This window comes from Mixophyes fleayi, chromosome 5 (assembly GCF_038048845.1).
Source record: "Mixophyes fleayi isolate aMixFle1 chromosome 5, aMixFle1.hap1, whole genome shotgun sequence".
NCBI lineage: Eukaryota > Metazoa > Chordata > Amphibia > Anura > Limnodynastidae > Mixophyes > Mixophyes fleayi.
The window spans coordinates 30,256,429-30,279,681 of NC_134406.1; the positions used below are offsets into that span (position 1 = coordinate 30,256,429).

The 23,253-nt window shown below is 39.4% G+C and overlaps 1 protein-coding gene across 4 annotated transcripts in view; it reads left to right on the forward strand.

Moving 5' to 3' along the window:
- The window catches only part of MLLT10 (MLLT10 histone lysine methyltransferase DOT1L cofactor), a 119,959-nt gene that overhangs the window by 84,301 nt on the left and 12,405 nt on the right, over window positions 1–23,253 (forward strand). For 3 of the 4 annotated variants that reach the window (XM_075211937.1, XM_075211940.1, XM_075211939.1), the window contains 3 exons: window positions 14,776–14,893; window positions 17,208–17,283; window positions 22,330–22,484. In XM_075211937.1, coding sequence (XP_075068038.1) covers window positions 14,776–14,893; window positions 17,208–17,283; window positions 22,330–22,484 — 349 coding nt within the window. The remainder of the gene's footprint in view (window positions 1–14,775; window positions 14,894–17,207; window positions 17,284–22,329; window positions 22,485–23,253) is intronic. The other variant, XM_075211938.1, reaches the window with a different exon arrangement.

Here is a 23,253-nt window from a genome sequence, read left to right on the forward strand (position 1 = left end):
CGTCAGTCTGGCAAGTCCCACTGATTCTCCCACGGCCTAGCTCTCTTCTACTAAGACAAGCCTTTCTCAGACTGATAGCAGTGTTGCGGAAACACCCCCCCCCCCTATTCCCTGTGAACTTCATGAATGGGGAGTTCATTAAGTAGGGAATAGACAACACTGCTGCCGGTTTGAATGGGCCGGGTGCTAGCTGGAGAGAGGGTTGTACTGCATGCCAGGGAATGCCACCAAAACTAAAATATGTTCTCCTTCCAAGTGTCAGTCAACCTGAAGGCATGCAGCTGGTATTAGTATTCACATGATGCAAGATAAGACTAGATAAGGCTGCAAGCTAAGAGGAGGCAGTTACAGAGAGTTTGGTATTGGAGTGTCGGCAGTAGCTGTAGACAACAGCCTGAACATAACACAACCTCAGCTCACAGGGAGAGCAGGTGTGATATTATGCTGACAGTGCTGTGTGTCTACTATGGACTAATGGATATACAAAAAGTACACACTAACGTACCAAAATACACGAGAATTACCATTTTGTCATTTTTTAAAGGTAGCCTTATGACACTGACACAAATTCACTGTAATATGAACATGTGATTAGATACTTACACAATGTTGTATAATTTACCATGTTTCCACACATGCACTCCTATAAATACACACAAACACACACTTGGTACAGACTTGCTGACACGTTATTGCTCATGTACATATACGTAACAGGCGAGACACTTCCAGACAGAAATAGACACAGTTATTTACCTTAGTTTTGACTGTTATTTTCTACACAGCAATAGATCACTTTGTGTACCTGTAAACAAATAAGTAAGGCACCTTATCTGAGAGTAGTTTATTTATTTAAAGGTTTTTTTATGCCCCGTAAAGGTTCACTGGCTTAACTAGTTCTGATTGTTGAAAGCACAGACATACTTCATAATAAATAACATTTAATTTCTGTTTTTGAATGACGCTAGCAAAGAAAAATTCTGGTCTAGGAATAAAATGTTCTTGCATACTGTAGGCGCCATCATGCCCCATTGCTGAGCTGTGGGCCCATAATTTGTATGATTTTACCGGTCATGTTTAATGAATGTCATTATTAGCTACTGTGTACCCCTCCTAAAGTGAGGAGGGGGGTGAGCATATCAAACATATTTACATGATTTAGCTTTAAAACTTTTTGATTTTATGATTATTTTGCACAAAATCGTACATGTAAAGTATGCACAGTAATGTATATGTGGGGTTTTTTATTTCTTTAGCAATTGCTGCAGACTTTTTTTTTTATTGCTGTCTGATACCCTTAGTCAGTCATGATGTAAGTATTTGTATTTTGTCGTTTAAAACAAAATTATGTTTAGCTACTCTGAAAACTCATTTTTGTCCGCTTTTATTTCAATAAAGTTTATTTATTGAAACAATATTTTGGCATGAGCTCCTGCCTCCGGCAAGTACACGGTTTCTCCATGCCAGGCAGGAGATGGTGGGAAAATACAAGAAGTCCCCTCCCCATGTTAATATGGAGATCTTGGTACCTGGTCTGTTTTACCCAGGTTGTTTCTTACTGTATTTGTCCCCAATTGTAAAGCACTATGATGATGGTGACCTGTCGGCCTCATTCATCTCGCACATCCGCGTCACTCTTAGCAGATACAATGTAGTACATTACTTGTTAAAGAAAAAGAACAAGCATAGTGGGTGACCTCATTAAAAAACAAAGAATGAGTGGACGTACTTTCATCTATTCTCCTGGCTCCTGTGTTCTGGTGGGTCCAAGCCCGAGCAGTTCTATTTAACATTTGTAACAGCGTTGTCAAGTCCCCTCTTCCGTGAGCTTCCATTGAGATGAATGGGAACCTCACAGGGGAGGGGATCTGACAACGGTGCTAGGAATTTGAGCAGGAGAGAGGATCTTCTGATTGGTCTGTTACAGCCATCAGGGCACCTCCTGGCTGAGGGAATTAAATCTTTTTCTCTTATGTGTTTCACCGATCTCCACCAAAAATTTAAATTTTAGTACTAGGTGGAGTTCTCCTTTTTAAATAATTGATTTCTACATGAAGTAGATAGGTTTTCTTTAATCCAGACTTAATATTTAGTTACTACAGTGTATTTATCGCAGTAGGCCCTGTACACATACAAAAATCACCTTGAAGTTGTATTTCGGTTTGCGGTGCTAATACTGTAGCTTTGTGCTTTATGAGTCTGCATTTTAGTAAGTCCTATCACAGGAAATGAGGTTCAAAGCCAAGGTTTCAATGTTTTCAGTCCACTTTTTTTTTTTTTTTTTTTTTCTTTTCAAAATAAGTTTTCTTGTCTGATTGAGCTGGTAAAGGAAAAATGTTCTTTTAATCTGCAGATAATGTGTAAGATCTGTCCCATAATTCTATTTGGTGATGTTTATAACTCAGTCCTGGACACCGCATTAAAGGATGAGTCCTTTTTTGTGGATTTTATTTTAAATGTGCAAAATACAGTTGCAAATATATCCCATGTCCTATCTTATCTGTATACTCTGTAGTAGACTATACACTACACCTGCACCTCCCTCCATCTACCATGGTCCAGCTATAAGGAGTTCTCTGTCTACAGCCAAAAGCAATTCATGCTACTCCGTTCAAGCGTAATGGCCAGTTTGTGACACTTCCGGTTTGGGGGTATAGGAGGGGTAAGTGGGAAATACTCTACTAAAGAGTGTATATGGCAAATGGTTGAAGATTGGAAAAACTCATAGGTAACGTTATCTTTTAATTACATCACAGTAATTGTGTTTTTACACACAATATTTGATTTAGGTAAATGTAACTATAATTCAAGCTTGATCAAAAAAGTTAAAGGTTATTAAGAACACCAATTATATTGAATGGGTCACCCCAAATGCACTACATGTTTTCTTAAATAAAAGATCATTTAGAAATATAAATGTAAAAGTTCCTATACATTGGCAGAACTATAGTTCTGTCATCATCATCAGCCTTTTTCTGCAAAGTTGTCTGTGCAAGATTGCCTGTGTCCTGAGACTAATGACAGGAAGTGTGCCGTGTTTAGGAAAATATCTCCCCCTTCGATCAAGACCTTATTTCTGATATACTCTTAGTAGCGCCCTTACATAAGCTGTGTTTTAGTTTAAAGGGCCTTTTATAATGAAAGATGGCCTGACATCGCTGCATAAAACTTTCTTTCAAGTTACGAGACTGCTGAAACTTACTGTAGAAGTCGTACAGGGGACAGTTCTGAATACCGGTGCATAGGATAAGAGCTGTAAGCATGCAGCATTATATACAATAAAAGCAGATATCTGATCTGTTTCCTGTTGGTTTTTCCTGTACACCAGTTTTTACGAATGTCCCTGGATGTGGTACAGTAGCCTCTTTTTGCAAAAATAAAGCATAAGTTAAATGTCAGATGTTTTGTTCAATAGTTATTACTAGATAATGGTAAGGAAATAGTCTTATATTTCTGTGACCGTTTGACCACCAGGGACTTTTCTATAGTATTGGTTTTGTAAAAGTGTATTCTGTGAGCGCATGTGCGTATTATGTCCAGATATGGCAGTTGGCACAGAAATGTGTATAGATGTAAATACATGGTGTAGTCACAATCTCTGACTGCACATTACTGACCATTAACGTGGACTTATCACCTACACATAGTGAAGATGGCTATTTTGTTGCTTGAATCAGCACCTTGTGAATATAACTATATATACATTAGTGAGAGCTGCCATTCTGCAAAGGTAACATACATGATCATCCTTGTAGATTGCTGTAGCACAGTGCCCCTAGTGGCTGAATGGTGTTACAGAATGCTATACTTTATTAGGTAATTACACAGAAAACATGAGTGCTCTCTATACAATGAGAAGAGATCAACAAAATCTGTTTCTTTAATGGTTGTATAGATCATGGGGATGTACATTTTTAAAGTATACTGTAATATGTAAGTAAGAAAACTGCATATTAAGTTTCTACAAACCTCAATTTTTATTGGTGCATATTTTATTTAACTGATGTGTATATTACGCTGCCATGTGATCTCTCATTAATAATAATATTAGTTCAAACACTTATACCTAAGCAACATTTCAGCTATTTGCCAATTCTGTTTTACATTCACGTTGTTATATATAGCTGTTATATGTTCATTTTTCTGGCTCACACGTGCCCATATACACCCCGGCTATCACTGACCAGCGTACAGTCATTCTACTGTAGCCACAGTTCACTGACCAGCTGTAGCCTACATTGTGAAGTCATGTTTCAGTGTAATGTCCTCCCTCACACACCCCTGACAGCCCTTCAGTCTTCCTGACTGACAGAATCCTCGGATCTCTCCAGGGCGGATATCAAGGGAGGTTGCAGCCATTTGAGACCCAAACACTAAGGTTTGAAATACAAATGCTGCATGATTGCATTGGAATTCATCCAGTGCTTTCTGTTTCTGGCTCTCTACTCTCCCAATATGGGAAATTGAAATTGACAGGCACTGAGCGATTTCAGTACAAACCCATTGGGACCAACTTTCCTGCGCGTGTATTTGTTAGCCTGGAATTCGGGCTTCTCTGAGATATTTGCGCTGTCACATGTAGAATTACAACTGCCTGTGTTATGAATCCATTATTTCTGCAAGTATATCACCAGAATACAAGTGTCTTTCACATAGACGCAAATTATACATAGCAACAAAATCCCTTTATATATTTCATTCTTATTGTATAAAACCTGGCTCAGGATTGTGTTTGTTCTAATTGTGATAGTAACACCTTATGGGTCATATTATTATACATACAAGAGACTGAACTCCTTTCCTGAGTTTTCATGTAGGAAGAGGTCATAGGGTGGGGGTAAAAGAGAAAAGAATTTGCAGCTAGGGGGGAAATTCTTAGGTAACATGTGACCCAACAGGAAGAACAAAGGAGTCCCAGTACTAGAGTAATCCTGTATTCCGCCTAATTAAAATCCTTCCAATCTTATTTTAGCCCTTGTCCCAGTGAGATTGGCTTCACATTTAAATCATCATTCAGCCATAGTAAAGTGCAGGCGGTTGCATGGTCGTGTACAGTGCAGCATGCTGAGACAGCTGCATCTTATGTTTCGCTCTTAGCAGTAAATGCTTTTTGCCTGGAAGCTGAAGCTTATTTAGTATGGCTTATCTGGTGCTCCTGTAGCAACCATCAGTCTCCAGGCAACCCAGCCGCATTGACCTCTTCATTGAACTGAATGTAGCAGGACCTCAATTTAGCTGCCTAAAACAATAGTGACGGAGCTGAGTTTGAAGACCATGTTCTATAAAAGGTCTGGTCCTTTTCTTTTCCCCGCTCCCCCTGCTCCATTTATTCCGTTTTGAAGATGTTTAACCTTAAATCAGATGCACTTTTTAATGCCCGAGTTTAGTTTGATTGAGAGATTCTCTCCATTGTTTACTTGCATGCTTTGTTTCACTTTGGTATTGTTTGTACTCCCTAGGTGGGAGTTGGTGTGTGTGTATGTATGTATGTGTATATATATATATATATATATATGTGTGTATATATGTATATATGTATATATATGTATATATGTGTATATATATGTATGTGTGTGTGTATATAATATAACTCTATTTAGTCCAAGTTTAGCCCCCTAGTGGGAAAATATGTAAAGGGTGTAATCTAATTTACATGTTGCCCTATTTTCTAGCCTAACAAATTCCTGCACAACATTTAGCACAGTTGTGCAATAAAATATCCAATAGTAAGACGCTATCACAGGAGAAGCCCATGGTCCGGCGTTATTAATTCATACATGTCCAGTGCTTTTATTGACCATGTGGCTGGACCTTATATTCAGTGGTTGACTTATCAATGTTTGATATGTATTTTTAGTATATAGTATAATGTTTTTAAAGCAATATTTAGCTAAATTTCAGTGCCCCCATGATTTCCCCCCCTCTAAATAGTATGCTGAATGTAGTATTGTATGGGAAATGGCTCCTGCTCCAGATAAATATGTTAAAAGTTCTTTTATGGAGTCATCCCATAATAGTAACAGTGATGGAATGACATTGAACGGAACACAAGCTGTCTGTGGTCTTAAAATTTGGTTTAAGTAGTGTGCCTGTCAGTTCTATTGTCTGCTCTCCACAAATCTCGCTGTTCCTGATGTCATCGAGATGAGTTTAATAGCATGTCAAGTTCTTAATTTTTGACAGTTAATTCCTTGCCAGAACAACACAGTCACTAATGTAAGAAACAATTCAACTACACTTGTCACTGGGTCAGGCCTGTTTTCCCTTTTAATGTGTTTTTGAAATACAAGTACAGGCCACATATTCTATTTATGTATAAACAGGAAACTAAACACAATCTTGCAATGTTTACAAATAACCGTATTAACGCAATCTTCATATACTCCCTGTTTTTGTTACGTTACTTTGCGGAATGTAACAACCCCCCCATTAAGCTTGTGGTTTAACTGCATAATTTGAGATAGATATATATATATATATATATATATATATATAGATAGATAGATAGATAGATAGATAGATATATTTTTTTACCTCCCTCGCAGAATATTTCACTGCAACATAAGTTGTAACATGCCACAGACCTGTCCCTCTATTCTGGAAACTAAACAAATGCCTTAATAATACGCACGCACCTATAACTGGTCTCTTATGCACACGTATTGTCAGGGGTTTATAAACAAAGGATTGCAATACTTACAGCAGTGCAGCTGGGAGTCTGGGCCTTTCTATCTGTTACCAATCCTTAGACCAGTAACTCTCATTTATCACTGTATAGATTCTGCTTTATGTTTCTGCTCCTCTGCTGTGTTTAAGTTTTAAAATCACACACACACACACACACACACACACACACTTTGTTTCGGCTACAATACAAGCATATGGGTAGTGCCCTCTGGCCATCTTGTGATTTGTAAACCTATTTCCTGTTTCCTGACAAAGCATCACGTTTCGCCAGCTATACTATAACATTACATTCCCCCTTACATGACTGCTAGTTTACCTACATCTTCTTTTTTGCTGGTTTGTTGGTCACATTTTAGATATTGGATCCAGTCAGAGATATCCACATGTGAACTGTCCCTCTAGAAAAAGCTCTTTGAGCTGTTGCGTCACTCATCTGTAAATGCCGTGTTTAGAGGGAGGAAACAAGCTTGTCTGTTGTTCTGGTGTGGAAAATTGTTTTGTTTTTTTCCAGCCATCTTTTTGCTTCTTTATGGATGATGCAAATAAAGTACAAAAAAATAAAATAAAAGCATCTACTGCGTGGCACTTTTAGTCTGGTCCTCTTGGCTTTAACGTCTTCTCTCTCTGAGTGAAGTAATGACAGAACAGGAAGCGAATAATCTGCCTGACTCCATCTCATTATGGACAGAATAAAGAATGCAACTGAAAAAATAAGCGCTTTTTATCCAAGGCAACGGATTTTCAGAGAATACTAAGGGGTTTCTGCATGGTTCCTGTGAGGTGTCACATCTGATATTGGGTACAGAAGACAAAAAAAAAAACCAAAAAAAAAAAAAAAACTTCCGATGACTTGTAGCTGATGGAATAAAGTGGATCTGCAGAGGATTGAATGGAGCAGTCTCTTCTGCAATTGTATCCAGCCAATGAACTGTCTCTGCATCAGTGCCACAAAATCTCCTGCTATATATCTATAGTCATAAAATAAGAGGCTTATTGATAATATATAAACTGATTAAAGCAGCCTCAAAGTGGCTTTTTCATACATGGGATGGCACCAGAGACTTCAGTGGTGGAGAGTTCAGTATGGTTTAAGTACAATGAAATCCCACCCCCTTCTTTATGGAAACTCGACTTGTGGGCATTCAGCATTAACCTAAACAATGGCTCTGAATATGTTAAGCCCCTAACAATTAGGGAGCAGTTTGGGGCATTGAATAATGTCGAATGATGCAATTGAACCTGACAGCTTGAACAGTCAGCCCCCTCTTGGGACCTGAAAGTTGTTCACACTTGGCTTCATCTCTCATCACACGCTGAGTATTAAAGCACTACTTGTCGGGAGCTGAGGCAAAAAATCCAGGGGCCTGCTGAAGAAAATATTTTGTGTTGTACAAATTTAACCCCACGGTACCCCTCCCCCCCCCTCCCCATTTTTTACAATTCATCCTGCAGTTCTATACGAAGTTTAAGTGGAAATGTATAGGTCCACGTTCAGCCGTCTTAAATGATCTCCCAGTTAGGTTGACTTTTGGCGTGTTATTTTGCCATTGTCACTAATATCTGTCGTCTTCTCGTTTTATAATACTATCATTTTTGGTAAGATTGATACTTTCACATTTTAGTGGATAACAAAATAAAAAAAACAATTATTGGGCTTTGTATTGTGTATTCTTACACTTGTCAATGGCCAGTGTGAAATGAAGACATTACAGACTAGTATCTGAAATAATATTTCATTACTTGAAGATTCAACCTCATAGTAACTGGAATGGAAAATTAGATGATTTTAGGCATGGTGTACCAAGCATTCTGCAAACCGGGTCCCACTTGTGTTAATACACGGATTAGACGTTAATCATAAAAAATAACATTTATTCTAATATTAAAAGGGGCTCACATCATTCAGTTATGTGCAACAGTTCAGGTACTTTGAGAGAACTTGAGGCAATTGAATGTGTGTGTTTTGTTATTAAATGATCCTTAAGTGATTCCCTTAGTTTTACTAGTGCTTTAATAATATGTACAGTAAAGTAGAACTCCACGTGGTCTGAGTGGGCTCATGGTAAACTGGATTGGATTGAAATGTTTCTTTAAACAACTTGACAAACCCAGTCCGAAACATAGAGGCTTCTTTATTAATTTGTGCAACATGCAGAAATGTGCTGTAGTCCATAGCAATTAATCAAAATCTAGTTGTTTATCTGGTTTAAAAAACAAAACTGTTCCTTTAGGTTACAGGTCATTGCTTTGTGATATTACGTAAGCTCCATGAGTTTTATATAACCAACTTCTACAATAAGACTCCATAAGCAATGATCACAAATCCTATAAAATGTTAGTTATGTGCTGGCACCTGAACTTTGTCTTTTTCATTTTGACACCCAAGAAATCCCAGTAATTACAGCCACAATTGAAATGATTTGTACTTCCTGCCATGGAGTTTGGATGGAGTGTAATACTTGCTGAGCGATTTGTAGAAGTACGTTGCAGAATGTTCCACCCGGAGACATCCATTTTCAGAAGTTGCCCTCCATTGTTAGCAGGCAGTGAAAGCCGACTTCAGCTGCGGAATTTTCCAGCTTGTTGGAATGCTGTGCCCTTAATGTGTATTGACAGGATGATTGCACTTTTTTAATAAATGCTTGCTACGGCCTGTTTTTACTGTGAGTGAAACATGAATCTCCCGCATCACATTTAATCCCTGTGCTGCCATTAGACCCGCAATGCAGAGGTGTTAATAATGCACAACTTAAATATTTATTACTTTTTAGTTCTCTAAGTGTGCTGGAGTTTGCCTGCCACCCTCTCTTTTTTTTTTTCTCTCTCTGCCAGTCTTCATAATATTTAGTTCTGAATTTAGTTTTAGAACCATTCATCCAGTTATTGATTAGTGCATCAAATAAATTGAAGTTGATGGTTTCCATGTGGCACCATTATGTCACCTAAAAACCTTAATTACGTTTTGTCTAGCGTCACTAATTGGTCTTAAAAATGTATGTTTGCAAAGAAGGTTTCTTTAAATGGATTGTACATCCGATAATACCCATCGTAATATCTGGAAGCCGACCCACCACTGACTGTGGCTGCTGTTTCCTCCCCCTACAAGCTCCTCAGCCTCCAGTACAGTGTCAGCCAATCACAGTATAATAAGGAATTGGTGTATTTCATAAAGTGCATCTTGGTGACGGTTGCCAAGGCATCGAGCTGGAGACTGTAGTGTCTGCAGAGGACAGATAGCAGAGACCAGCGCTGGATTGTCAGTGTGTTTTCTATTAGCAATTTGCGTGACATTTTGTTGTTGTGAGCCGGTAAATGATTTACTAGTCAAATATCTGTGTCAGAAGGATATGTTAACCAGTCAGGGAAGATCTGCGTCCTTTATAGAGTTTACTCCCAAACGTTGGTTAACCACACTATAACACAGGTCTGTCGGGTATATAGTTTGTGTTGATGTTATCCAAACATTGGGTCAGCAAAGGAGCAGCGAACTACAGTCAAAAGTAGTGACTCAGAGGAGGGTGATGACTGCGTGCCAGCAGGGACTTTATACCATTCCCTCCATTGTCAAGTGTCAGAACAGTCCCTAGGAATTGGTCAGAGTGACATTAACATGACATGGCAATCAGAGTAAGTGTGTGTTTATAGTGATGCTCTCCGCTTCGTATCCAGCTCCTCTTCCTGATGCGATTAATGCATTTGAATGCAAATTGAGAATCTTCCAATAGGAAAGGTGATGCGACATAAACCTATAGTAAAAAGGATAGTTGTGGTGGGCAACTTTGTCTTTTACAAGGAATATTAAGTGATGTGTGTTTCATGTGATGTCCTCCATGTTGAAGTGGGCGTGGTAGGACACCCTGTAACCAATCATGTCATCTGCATATTCACAGCACCACAATTTATTTCAGAAGATGTGTTCAACTCTTGTGTAGGCCGTGACCCAAAGGCCTGCATGGTGTTGAACAGGAAGACACACACTTAAAGTTAGACAATGGAATGAGCAGCATACCTGAAAGCACAAATTAGTAATATATACTCCTATCAAACTGGTTCATGAAGACTGCTGTCACTTACACCTTTATATTAACTGTAGTTCATGCATCTAACTTCCATGATGCTTTGCATGTTACATTCAGCATGCTGAGTATTAAACACACCAAGGGGTTAATGGTTTCTTTAGGGACCTAAAGGTGGATATTTGTGAAAACTGGGAAGAGGTTTCTAAATTCCAATAGTAAAATAACAGAATGTGGTTGCTATTATTAACAGCACCTTTTATCATCTAGCAGTTTCTTACATCCCCCACTGGGTGTGTCGTGCATATATAAATCAGAAAAAGGAATAAGAAACTATGAACAGAAATGTCTTCTACAAAACTATATACATGGCTATTAATGTACAGAACAGAATGTGCTGCACTATGCACAGACAGAAGCACTTCTAATTGTATCTTCTAGAGCTACATTTGTGTTCTACATTTGTTTGGTTATTATACAGTGTATTTAGTGCATGTTCTGTATGGAAGCACCCAAAGAGGGATTTTCAGGTTAGCCAGTGCCAGATTAAAGTCCTTATGGAAACGCGCTGAACCTCGGCTAGTAATTCATCCCACACTCTGGTGTATTTTAACTAACAGCAAAAAAATGTTTTCCCCAAAAATCCTATTTCTTAAATACATCCATTCATTTCTAGAGCTATACTAAGTCCTGTGTTGAGTTTATAATTTGGCGACACAAAGGGATTTTCAAATTAAATTTCAGTTTGGAAGGTACAATTATATTGCACCGTTCAGGGAATATTTGTCACTTACATCAGTCCCCTACCCCATAGGAGATTACAGTCTAAATTCACACACACACACTCACACACTCACACACTCACACACACACACACACACACACACACACACACACACTCTTTGGCCTGTGGGAGGAAACACTACAGACATATCCCTGTGCCAGGTCTGACCTGGAGTACAACAAACGCAGGGTGCTAGCCTAGCACATGTCAGTGCCGTCTTTATAAATGTAGGTCATTGTTGCACGTTAAGTTCCCTTTCCTTCTCGCTTTGTTGTGTTGTTTTTGAGTTGCCCCTTTCCATACATTGGAAATGTGTCCTGTGATAGTCCTAGGTGCGTCTTGCCCATAAACACTAACCTGTTTCCTCACACCTCTTTATTATTGTTATCTCTGTTATTGCATTGGTGTGAGCACAGCTAGGTTGCCCTTAATTGAACTGGTTTCGTTTTTAAGAATGACTTCTTTACTGTAGTGCACAATTTGTTTCTATTCTTGAAACAGAGCGTGCAGTATGACAGACACAGGAATGTTCTTAGAAAGGGAATGGTGTGTGCAGCCAAGGGAGAGCGTTTTTATTGCAGCGGATTATGCAAGACTTTGGCTGCGTATGTTGGAGGGCTCGTTTTCACGTGTTTGGCACAAGGCCCAGCACAGGCCTTCAGAGCGGTGGTTAGCGACATGAATGAATACAAAGTTTTGAAGAGCTGTTCAGTAAGTAGGGCTGGGAAGCTGCCAAAAACGCAGCTCCTTATTTGGGGTCAGGGCAAAGCGCCTATTCGTGGAGCTGTCTATTGTGTTCAACACATCCTTCTTTTTATGCTCCCCTCCCCTTGAAAAATAAAACGTGGAGCCAGACTCCTAACAGAGAGAGAGAAGAAAAAGGAAGTAATCAAATAGTATGCAGATTTATCTATTTTTTTTTTTTTTTGTAATGACGGCACACAGTGAAGGAAATATGTCGTCATGTGGATTGAACGATGTATCTGAAAGCCGAAACCCTTTGACCTCCACAGCTGGCTTCAGATGTACAAGGCCAATCATTTGTGAGACATCTGTTGTCTACCTGCTCTTATGTTCTAAATGGTTTAATAAGATTAAATAATTAGCAGGATAACCACATGGCCGCCATGCGTCTATGTTCCGCCATTGACTATATACTTTAGGGGTGAATGGAATCCTTCATACTGTGTAATTACTTTAGTTCTTTGGCCATGCCCCAGAATTCCAAGCTGGGAGTGCTCCTCTACAAACGATTTAAGTGTTTTGCATTACATTATGCTTGAAACATATGTTGGTGTATTTAAAACCTCTAGTGAAGTAGGTTATATTTATCCTGGGAGTTACTGTTTCTCTGTTGTTTAATGTATTTTCTTTAACCACATAACTTATTTATTTTACACATCTGGTTATATTTCATAATATTTTATACTGCTAATGTGATGACAAGCATACTGGTATACCACCAACTTAAATGAAATTTGTACAGCGATTTTGAATTTTTAATGGACCCTTCCTCAGATGCCGCTGCCTTGTGTGAATTATCCTGATAGCATTTACAAATATAGATCTAAAAGGCTCTGATCAACTAGGGTGTTTTTTTTGTTTTTTTTCCTTCCTTAGCCACCGTGCTGCCCAAGACTATCACAAAACCAAGTGGTTAGCACTTCTGCCTCACAGCACTGGGGTCATGAGTTCAATTCCCGACCATGGGCTTATCTGTGAGGAAACCCACACAAATCCGTGTTTGTGTGGGATTCCTCCGGGTGCTCCGGTTTCCTCCCACACTCCAAAAACAAACAGGTAGGTTAATTGGCTGCTACCAAATTGTCTGTGTGTGTGTGTTAGGGAATTTAGACTGTAAGCCCCAATAGGGCAGGGACTGATGTGAGTGAGTTCTCTGTACAGCGCTGTGAAATTAGTGGCGCTATATAAATAGATGGTAATAATAATAATGTCTTGTACCACAGAGTGATCATTTGCAGTGACCTCCATAACATGTACCATGGAACATTTAAAATGCAAGTAGCTGTTTTATACCTTGACAGAATCTGACAACATGAAGTATGTTTTTAAAGTTCTGTCACAGCGTTGGAGATTTGACATATAGGGGAGTATTCAATTGTCGGCGGGATTGCTGAAAATCCTGCGGTCCGCGCACGATTACCGATATTACGGTGATCGTGCACGGAAAAACATGTAATACGGTAATTTTGTTTTACACCTTTCGTCAATGAAGCATTTGGTTGCACTATATAATTATGTGTTTTCCATATCTCGGGACGCATTCTGTAATACATATGTGTTGTAGAAACATGTGCGCTTGGGCTTTGTCAAGCTCTCCTGTGTGTGGACAGTTTCCATATAAGATATTCTCTGTCATTAAACTGCATTGTCACCATTTTGTGGGCTGAATCATCATTCACGACACTGAAACTAATAGTCCATTAGGAAGTAACATCACTGAATACTGATGTAACCCACACAATGGCTGCCTCTACTATGTGGAAGGAACAGGTTCCCTTTAATATGTTCTCTTGTCGCTGTAGTGCTTTGCTATTGGTATTTGGGTAAACTTAGAGTAGATTCTATTATCTTTTTTTATTTCTGCAAGTTGAAGAAACGCCCTAGGAGAATACATTTAAGTGGTCTGTCTCCAATTTTCTCCACTTTGTATGACGGCATAAAGATGTAGGGGCACACGTCCTTGTTGAGCTGGTATTCGGTATTCAGGAGAGTGTGTTGTCTTTGCCATCTATTGGCGAACTGTCACATTTCGTATTGTTCCGATGTTAGTGAACCAGCATTGATCGCTCAGCTGACTAACATCATCGCACCAATCTGTGATGAGGCCGCATTGATGGCTGTACTTGTCCCTTGCTATTAAACCTGTATTTTCTGTCTGTTATTCGCATATAATTATTATTGTATAAACCATCCTGCTTTTTATATCCCTTCTCTTCTGTCCAAGAAATGAATAACCTTTCAGAGTGCAGCCTTACTGTCGCTGGGAGATCAGAATAGATCACCTGCTCATGCTAAGTAGCTCCAGGAAGTTTTTCAAAAAGCAAAAATTATTTGTAAAAAATTGCTTTAGATCATTTGATGTTGTGTAGTAGATATGCTAGAAATCTCAGTAAAAATGGCGACCTTTCCGATTTTTTAAAATAAAATGCATTTCTAGATAGGAAATAAAATACCATTTTTTATTTTTTTTTAGAAATACAAAATAATGGTTGTGAATTAGTTTTCAGATCTATGTGACCAAACATCTTTTATACATCCTGGCAGGTAAACTCTCTTCCTGGATCCTCCGTGACCGTAACATCATCTCATCTATGTGGCAGTAGGTTGAATCCCACCTTCTCTGTTGGACCACTTCTAGGGCCTACTGAAAGCAGCCAGCCAGGTAATGACCGCACTGTCTATACTCCTGTGATTATTTGTGTGTGTGGTTATCTGCAAGTGCAGGGTTTATAAATGTCACATAATCATTTGACCAGTGAACAAACATGAATATTAATTCAGAGTGGAAAATCCTGAAAATTTTAACCCTTAGTGAGAGCTTTAATATGGCAATGTAGCCGGGATAAGCTCGTCAGGACAGTGTCCCTGTTTCTGACCGTATTTGTTTACCTGGTTTTGGTCCTACTTCTCCTATGACTGAACTACGTCAAAACTGTCACTTGATGGTTTTAAAATATCTCTACTGCTTGTGCCTAGTATCGCTTGGTCGTAACAGCTGTGGCATAAATATACTATTTTCCATTTAACTTACTTGGCGCTCAGATTGTTACAGGAGTGAAATCCATGTCCTTATGTTTCTCTCCCAAGCTTTAAAATAACTTTTAATGAAAATGAAACAAGCAGCATAGATTCCAGTTGGTCAGTCTGTCTGTAGAAATACAACTGTCTTGTTTATCAGTCACTAAGAGGTACTAGATATTTATGACAAGGATACTGAAAAATACTTAACGAAAGATTAGAAGCAAAGAAAACTTCATTACATTGAATCAAAAGTACAAAAATCTGATTAAATGATTGAGTGAAAACATTGTCAATACATTGTGTTACACTGCTATACCTTCTGTAACTGCACAATGCTGAATATTTTGACCCGGGTTTCTGCTATGGTCAGGAGACGGTGGTGTGTGAGGGGTTTTGTTGACATGTCCTCTGCTAGTCCTGAATGTTTGATGGAGGAGGGTGGGTTTACCAATGTACCAAGAATGGATCAGTCATGTCTTTGCCAGCCAAGGGTCGGAGGTCATTTGGCTCACAATAAAGGGATGATAACCTTGAAAGGGGCCAGCTAGGGATGGCGCTTTTGTTACTAGCTACAGGCAAGTTTTCTCTTCTCCCATACCTTCACTACCGATCGTGTTATTACACAGGCTCGTCCTGTTTCTTTCCCAAGAAGATCCATTTCTAACGCTGGAGACAGTCTGACAAGGGGAAAGCGGTTTAATGTACAATAAGTAGGATGAATGGATATCGCGCTTCCTGGTCTCTCTGCAGCTTGTGATGGGTAAAAACACTGACACATATTTACACGTAGTAAGGGCAGCAGAACAGATGACGATGCATGCATCACTGTACACATGCAGTTGTCTGGCTTTCTTATATAACACAAACCAAGAGACCGCTATGGGGCAAGAGGGGATGTAAAGGTTGGAATTTGTGGTCTTCCACAGACTGGAATGTGTTAAACAGCACAACACGTTGGGATTTGCTGTGATAAGCGTACAGATTAGCTCTTCACAGCTGTGATTCATTACTTTCACTGGAGAAATTCAAAGTGGCAGTGGGAAGGTGAACAGCAACTGGGAACCACACTCCTCTGCTGCACAGAGGAGCTGGAGGGGTGTGTGTGTGTGTGTAGTAGGGGGTGTGTGTGTATGCAGTGTTAATTATACGCAATGACAACAACTTTTTGTTTTGTATACATATAGGGCATATATATTACCATGCAGCTGGTTCCATATATATCTTATGGGATTAACCAAGCGCAGGCTAAATTTTGAGTATTGTCAGCATTCGAGAGCTCGCTCGTCACATGACAACAAGGAAAAGAGAAATTCCGTTTCTGCCTGGAATCCCTACTGCACTTTACATTTACCAGAAGTCACTAATGTGTTTCTTGTCCAATACAGGTTAACGTAGTTTGTCATAAAACAATTTTGGCCATTATTAGAAGATGCCGTCTTTATGAATAAAGTCGTCTAAGAGGTGTAGGGGAAAATGGCTATTGGCAGTAAATCACTGCGTTTTCTGTAATGTTTATGCTGCCTGTACTTGGCCTTTTTTTATTTTCCAGTTGTTTGTAACATTTCGGATGTAGCTTATGTTGAGGAAAGCCAGACCACACATTCCAGCCAGCCTGCTGTGCACTGCATAAAAAGCTTTGTGATGTCAAAGTCCCCAGCTCAGTGGGAGTTGGGAATTATTAATTGCCAACACATATTTTATGTAAAATTAGGTCATTTCACTCTTATTTGAAAATAAATTGCTCTAAATTTTTATATATAATTGTTGTCTTTATTTTTAAAAGAAACATCCAAAATGTGTTACCATATATCTGTTGGTTAATGGAGGTAATGATGCTATCAGGGTTTTCATATAAAATAACCGGACCTGTAAACAGACTGTATTCATTGTGTTATTCGGAGGAGATGTCATAAGCTCTACATTGATGTATCGATGTTTTGTGACCTGTTTTTCAGCAGATCAAGATCTTGGAGACAATGGTCGCAGTCTTGTTGTGAGAGGATCCTCCCCTAGAGGAAGCCTGTCTCCACGGTAAGTATTCTTTCCACAGCATCATACACTCTGAAATGAGGAAGCCTCTTCGCAGAGGTCTGTGATTTTGTTGACATTTGGTAGAATAATACAGCATTCGGAGGTGGTGAAGTGGCTGCTGGGATTCTATGAGCAGAATGAATTTGCTTCTGTATGATATTACACAGTGTGGCTTCCTCTGGGAAATAAGGAGTTGGGATTATCATCTTGTGCTGGCACAGTGTAAAATATTCCTGTTAAACTTGATTTTACGCTTATGTGCTTCATTTTACCAGCAGCCCATGATCTTGGTGCAAAGCTCGTATAAACACGGTCTACCCTTGTGCCCAACGTCCGTAATTATATCAACTTTACCTTAGTACTGATACTTTTGTGCATAGTGGGAATTTGTGACTGTTGGGCTGCGCTTTAATTATACAGCGTTAGTCATTGTGAGGCCAGAAATACAGAATTTTGCTTAGTTTTTCCAATGCAAGATCAGAAGAATCACTCAGGAATGCTTCTGGTGTTATATACACACTTTTAAAGATTGTGAATACGTTTGGGAGTCTGAGGAATCGGCAACATTTCTTTGTACTGCCAGCTTTATCAAACAGGTATTTTATGTGATACATTTGTAATCAGCCAGAAATAAGCAGAGATTCAGTTGCAGATTTTCTCACTGGACCCCTCTCCGATGTTATACACACCTGCAGTTATACCTCGGCATAGGTACCCATTTTTTTCACCCTGGCACCATCTAAAACAAATCATTTGTAAGAGAAAACTGAAACCTGCGTCCCAAAGATGACGCCCAGACTTGTGGTGTCCGGAGCCCAACTGTGCAATGTCTGGATAACATGGACAAAGTGACAGAAATGTATCTGTGTCCCGGCTTAAAAATGTTACTAGTGAAATTCACCTGCCCACCAGAAGAGCAGATGGGCACTGTGGTATAAGCCATATTTGTTGCTCTTAGGTCTAGCATAAGGTCATAATTTAATAAGAAAAAATACACTGTGCATAGAGTACTTTCATATGCTTTTCTTTACAGGTTAAATTGTGTTTCCGTTAGTTCTTCTACATTCTCCAGTGTTTGCATTTGTTAATGTTGGTGGTAACTGTAATATAACCATGTTGAGCTAAGCAAATATAAACCACAATATAATAGTCTGGCCAGAATATTGCACATGTGCTCGTTTTGTATATCTTTACCAAGCACTGGGTTCTAAGTTACATACCACACAGAAGTTATACTTCTTAATAAGTGTTTTTTCATATTAACAAAATCTTTTTTGGATTTTGCATTTATTTTGTTCAGTGTTTTTTTTTTTTACCATATGCTTTGTGGCTATTTAAGTCCCAATGGAAACACTTTGGAGCATTGCTTGGCGCACAGCACTAACCAGGAGAGGTCGGTCTTGAAACTCCTGTTTTTGTTAGTTTCCCAATATGGTAATCTGTGTTATATGAGCGATTGCAATCAACTAATCTTAATTTGTTAGATCAGCTGCCTAAATAAAGTGTACTACACCATGAAGCACACGGGGCTCTTTTCTGCTGTGCAAATAGATGTCCAATGGGATTCTTGTCTTGTATGTGTTTCTGCTACCACGCAGCTTCCTTAGTGGGTGATATTAAAGTAATTTTATCATTTTCCAATGAGCATTGTCTAAGCGATTTGTGTTTCCAAAGCACAAAATGATTTATTTAGCAGGTGCAAAAGTTAGCAGTTCAATACATAATTATAATACAGTACAGCCGATACCAAAGATACATACGTACCGCCGCGATCGCTGCGCACTCTACTGGATCCAGCTAGAACAGTACTTCACTCCAGAGTATTGTGGTCAGAGAATGACTGGCCTAGCTGGATCCAGGGAGCTTGTATATATACACTCTGTGTTACAGAGAGAACAATACAGATGACGTGGCTTGCATCTATAGGTCCAGGCTTCAGGAGGGTCCAGTGTAAACAGGTCATAGGCCAGTTCAAACATCCCCCCTACAAACAAGGGTGAGGGGCAACATTCCAGATGATTCTCCCCCTCAGAAACCAGTTTAAGCTAGTCTATTCACAATACACAGTCAGTAACATTTTAATCATTTATTCCCCAACATCCCTAACTAGAGTGAAATTTGCAATCTCTTCAGTGAATGAACCGGACGACTGCTGATGGATAGGGGATTAAAATGATACTAAACATGACATGTTTCCTGTAACCTGAACCTTAAGTATATCACTAAAGTGTACATATAACCTTAAAATATATATATATATATATATATATATATATATATATATATATATATATATATATATATATATATATATAAAACTATAATCTAAATAGCATCTGCTCATAAATCACTGGGGAATGGAACCATTATAATATGAAATTTATAAATAACTAAATGTGAGAGTGCGAGTGCGTGCGTATTTTACAGTGTGATTGCACCATGCCACGTGTTACGTGGCATACTGATCGCAATCGCATGGTAAAACAGTATTAACCCATATACTTTCGTTCATCCAATTATACGACTTCGACAGTGACAACCAGCACCCACTCGACCACTACAATGTGCATGGCAGAGTACAGTTACCACCTTAAGACTATCACAAACCTTCTGAGCACACGATTGAATCTATAAAACATCTTGTAACAACATGGTGTTTTGTTGGGGGCGTGGGGCGTACACACTGATTCTGATCTGAATGTTACAGTATATTGAGGTGCCTACCTTACTTTCCTCCTTTATGGTAGATTATAGAAGGAAGAAAGCACGTTCCTCGGGATAACCAGGTAGGATTGGTGGGCAGCCAAATCGGACAGTATTTTGAGAAGAGGGCTACCGTTGCAGATACTCCATATTCTTCTAAAATGGCCCAAAGAGAACCAGATTCTGCCTTCTCAAACACTGGTCTGCATTCAGACAGGTTTTGGGGACACATCTTGCAGATAGAAATAGCCCCTCACACTCTTGATAGCGACATAAAAACGCTTTGTAGCTAGTCAAGCAGCCGGTCTGACAGCTCACCGGACACAGGAGACCCAGGATCAGAGCTGGATACACAAGAATGCCTTGGATCTCTGCCTACCAGATCAGACTTTGCCATTTGTCACTAGCGTTGAAACTGCACACTATTGAAGAGATGAGACAAGACCTAAAATGTCTAGGACAAAGAGTGTGAAGAGGGTCTGTTTAATCCCAGACTGTTCTGGGGATGAAGATTCTCTCCCTCAACTTTTTAGCTCCAAACGGTTGTTTTAAAAAATAAATAAATAAATAGAAATTGCTGCCATAAATACTGTATCAGGCCTCTCAAAAGTAACAGGGACCGAGCAGGGCTAAACCTGTAGTAAAAGGAGTCTTTTTAATAATTGGCGAGGTCACGATGAGATGAATCTTTGCCAACTTTTCACACCCACAGGCTCAAGTTAAAGTTAATTGGAGTCCCCTTTGATGATATACAATAGAGACTATGAAGTGGTTTATAGGTGTGGATTATAGATCCATAACAGGTGGGTTTGTGTAAGAGAGGGTTCAACAAATGAACTTTATTAAGCAACATTCTACTCATGTCTTAATATTTGCAATGCAGTGACCTTTGCTGCACTGTAATATGACTGTGCTTTTGCCGTTAAGATGTGTTTCCTAATCATTTAAAGAATAGGCTAAATTTTTTTCATAGTTTACTAGCTCAAGCCTGGAGAGGTTGAGTGTCTTTTGGCCTTGTCTGGTCTTCCTAATTGAAAAGTTATTAAAGTACTTATTACCAACACAAGCTGTGTTAAAATATATAAACAAGTTCCTTATATATGTGTGTGAGGGGGGGGGGGGGGGGGTGGGGGTGTTCTTTGTCTTATTTATTTCTTAATTTTTGTTGCTTATCCCCGTCGCTGCAGTAATTAATCAAATAAATAAGTTGGAGATGGGGCAGGAATTTCTGTGCTTTGAAAATAAGTGGACTCTTTTCAGCAACTTGAGCCGGTTCCCCGTGGTTCTCAATTCTGTCTCCTTGGAAGCGCTCGTCCATCATGGTCCCGGCAATTCATTTGAGGGCCCCAGATTCCTGGTAGCAAGCCTGCGATCATAAGTCAGATTGACTAGCAGTCCCAGGGAGAATACTTTGCATTTGTTTTTCAATATGGGGATTCTCCTGTGAAGGAGCACGGCTGACAGTTGAAAGACTGATCACAGCTTTTTAATCCTGTGTACATTTTTTAGGGAAATTGTATCTTGCTCCGGAGAAAGCTGATTCAGCTGCCCATTAGGTGAAATATTGTGAGAGACACCTGTTCTCAGCGCTTGTGTGTTTTGAATGCAAAAGCTTTATTTTGCATGTATAGTAATGTAAACAGCAGGACAATTACCAGTCCTACGTGTCGGAAAACCAAAGCTCTGTATTCTTTTGAGCAATTAAGAATTTTGTCCCTCTGGAATTGTTTTTAGTTTTTTTTTTTTTTTTTATGGGGGTTTGTGTATGTGTGACTGATGCTTCCTCGATTTAAATTGAATAAAACAAATTGAAATATTTATATTTGCAACATAAATCACAATTGAACAATGCCTTATCAAAATGTAAAGAACATTTGTTTTCACTTGTCAATCATTAACATTTACAGATGTGTATGTAAAAGTTGCCATACATCCAGAGCTTTAGCTATTTGACACTGTGTTTATAGTCTGTATTTGCTGTAGCAGTGAGCAAACTCTTATCACTGTCTCTGGCTGGCGGATTGCAAATAGTCTGTGCACACAAAAGACAGATCTTTCTCTACTGTGACAACTTATCTCAAATATCTTAAGTCCCAGTAAGTTTATCAGACATACAACAAAATAATGTATATGTGTGTGTATATTACTAGTAAACATTATATATATATATATGTATTGCAGCTTATGTTTAGTGCCTGTTTCATAAATGCACAGGCATTGTGTGACAGTGATAGGGACTGCTTGCTAATTCATCTTGCATGTAGAGTCTTTATATAATATCTGTATCAGATTTCACTAGTCCGAGTTCTGGTGGAGTGATTTAAACCATGCCATCTCCTGCAGGTCCCCCCTGAACAGTCTCTCGGCTCGCTATGAACAGTCGGCAAATAATAATCCAGAAAGTGTTCTGGCCGTGGCCACAAGTATAGAGCAGCTCCTGGAGCGGCAGTGGAATGAAGGACAGCAGTTTCTACAGGAACAAGGGACAAATAGTGACAGTAAGTGATGTCTGTGCTAGGAGATCTGAGATATCGGTCTGCTCGGTGCTCATGGTGTCCCGTCCTTTTCATGTCTGACCAATGCAGTCACCTCAAACTCCCCCAGGGTTTATTGCCTTTACTGCTAGTATTTTAGTGATTTGTAGCCATTTTATTATCCGTTTATAGTGGGTAATGTTCAATGTGTATATAATGAGGCACTAAAAGTAAATCATCCTGGATGTAGGTGGCTCAGTGATGTCTTCACTTCCTAGCGGATAGGTAGGGGCCCCGCGGTATGTAGAACAGGTCTGGACCAGGTGTGGTGCACTACATGCCCCGACTTGGAGTTTCACCACGCCCGGTGAGGTTGTCCAGGCCCCGTGTAGAGGAAGAGCCCGCTTTATAGTGTTTAGCACCATGATCTTTTGATCACTAGCTTTACATACGTTGAAGCTATAGACCTTAGGGAAAGAGGAAAAGTGCAGCATACGGTTGTTATATAAACGAGGCAAAGCTTGGAACCACAGAACAATCCAGTGCTTCCTGAAAGTATTTCTTATACAGATGTAGCAAATGGTAGAAGAACGTCAGATTCCAGCACTTCCTGACGGCAGGAGGATGCAGCAGATTGCGCTGCCCTATCCCAGCCCACACCATGGACATCCTATGTGAGCACAGCGCTCAATCACACCATTGTTCTACATAAGACTGCTCCTAGACATGCCTGGCAATATGAAACCTCTAAACCAGCGTTGTCTTTTTAGTCTATTCTGTTACATACCAAAGA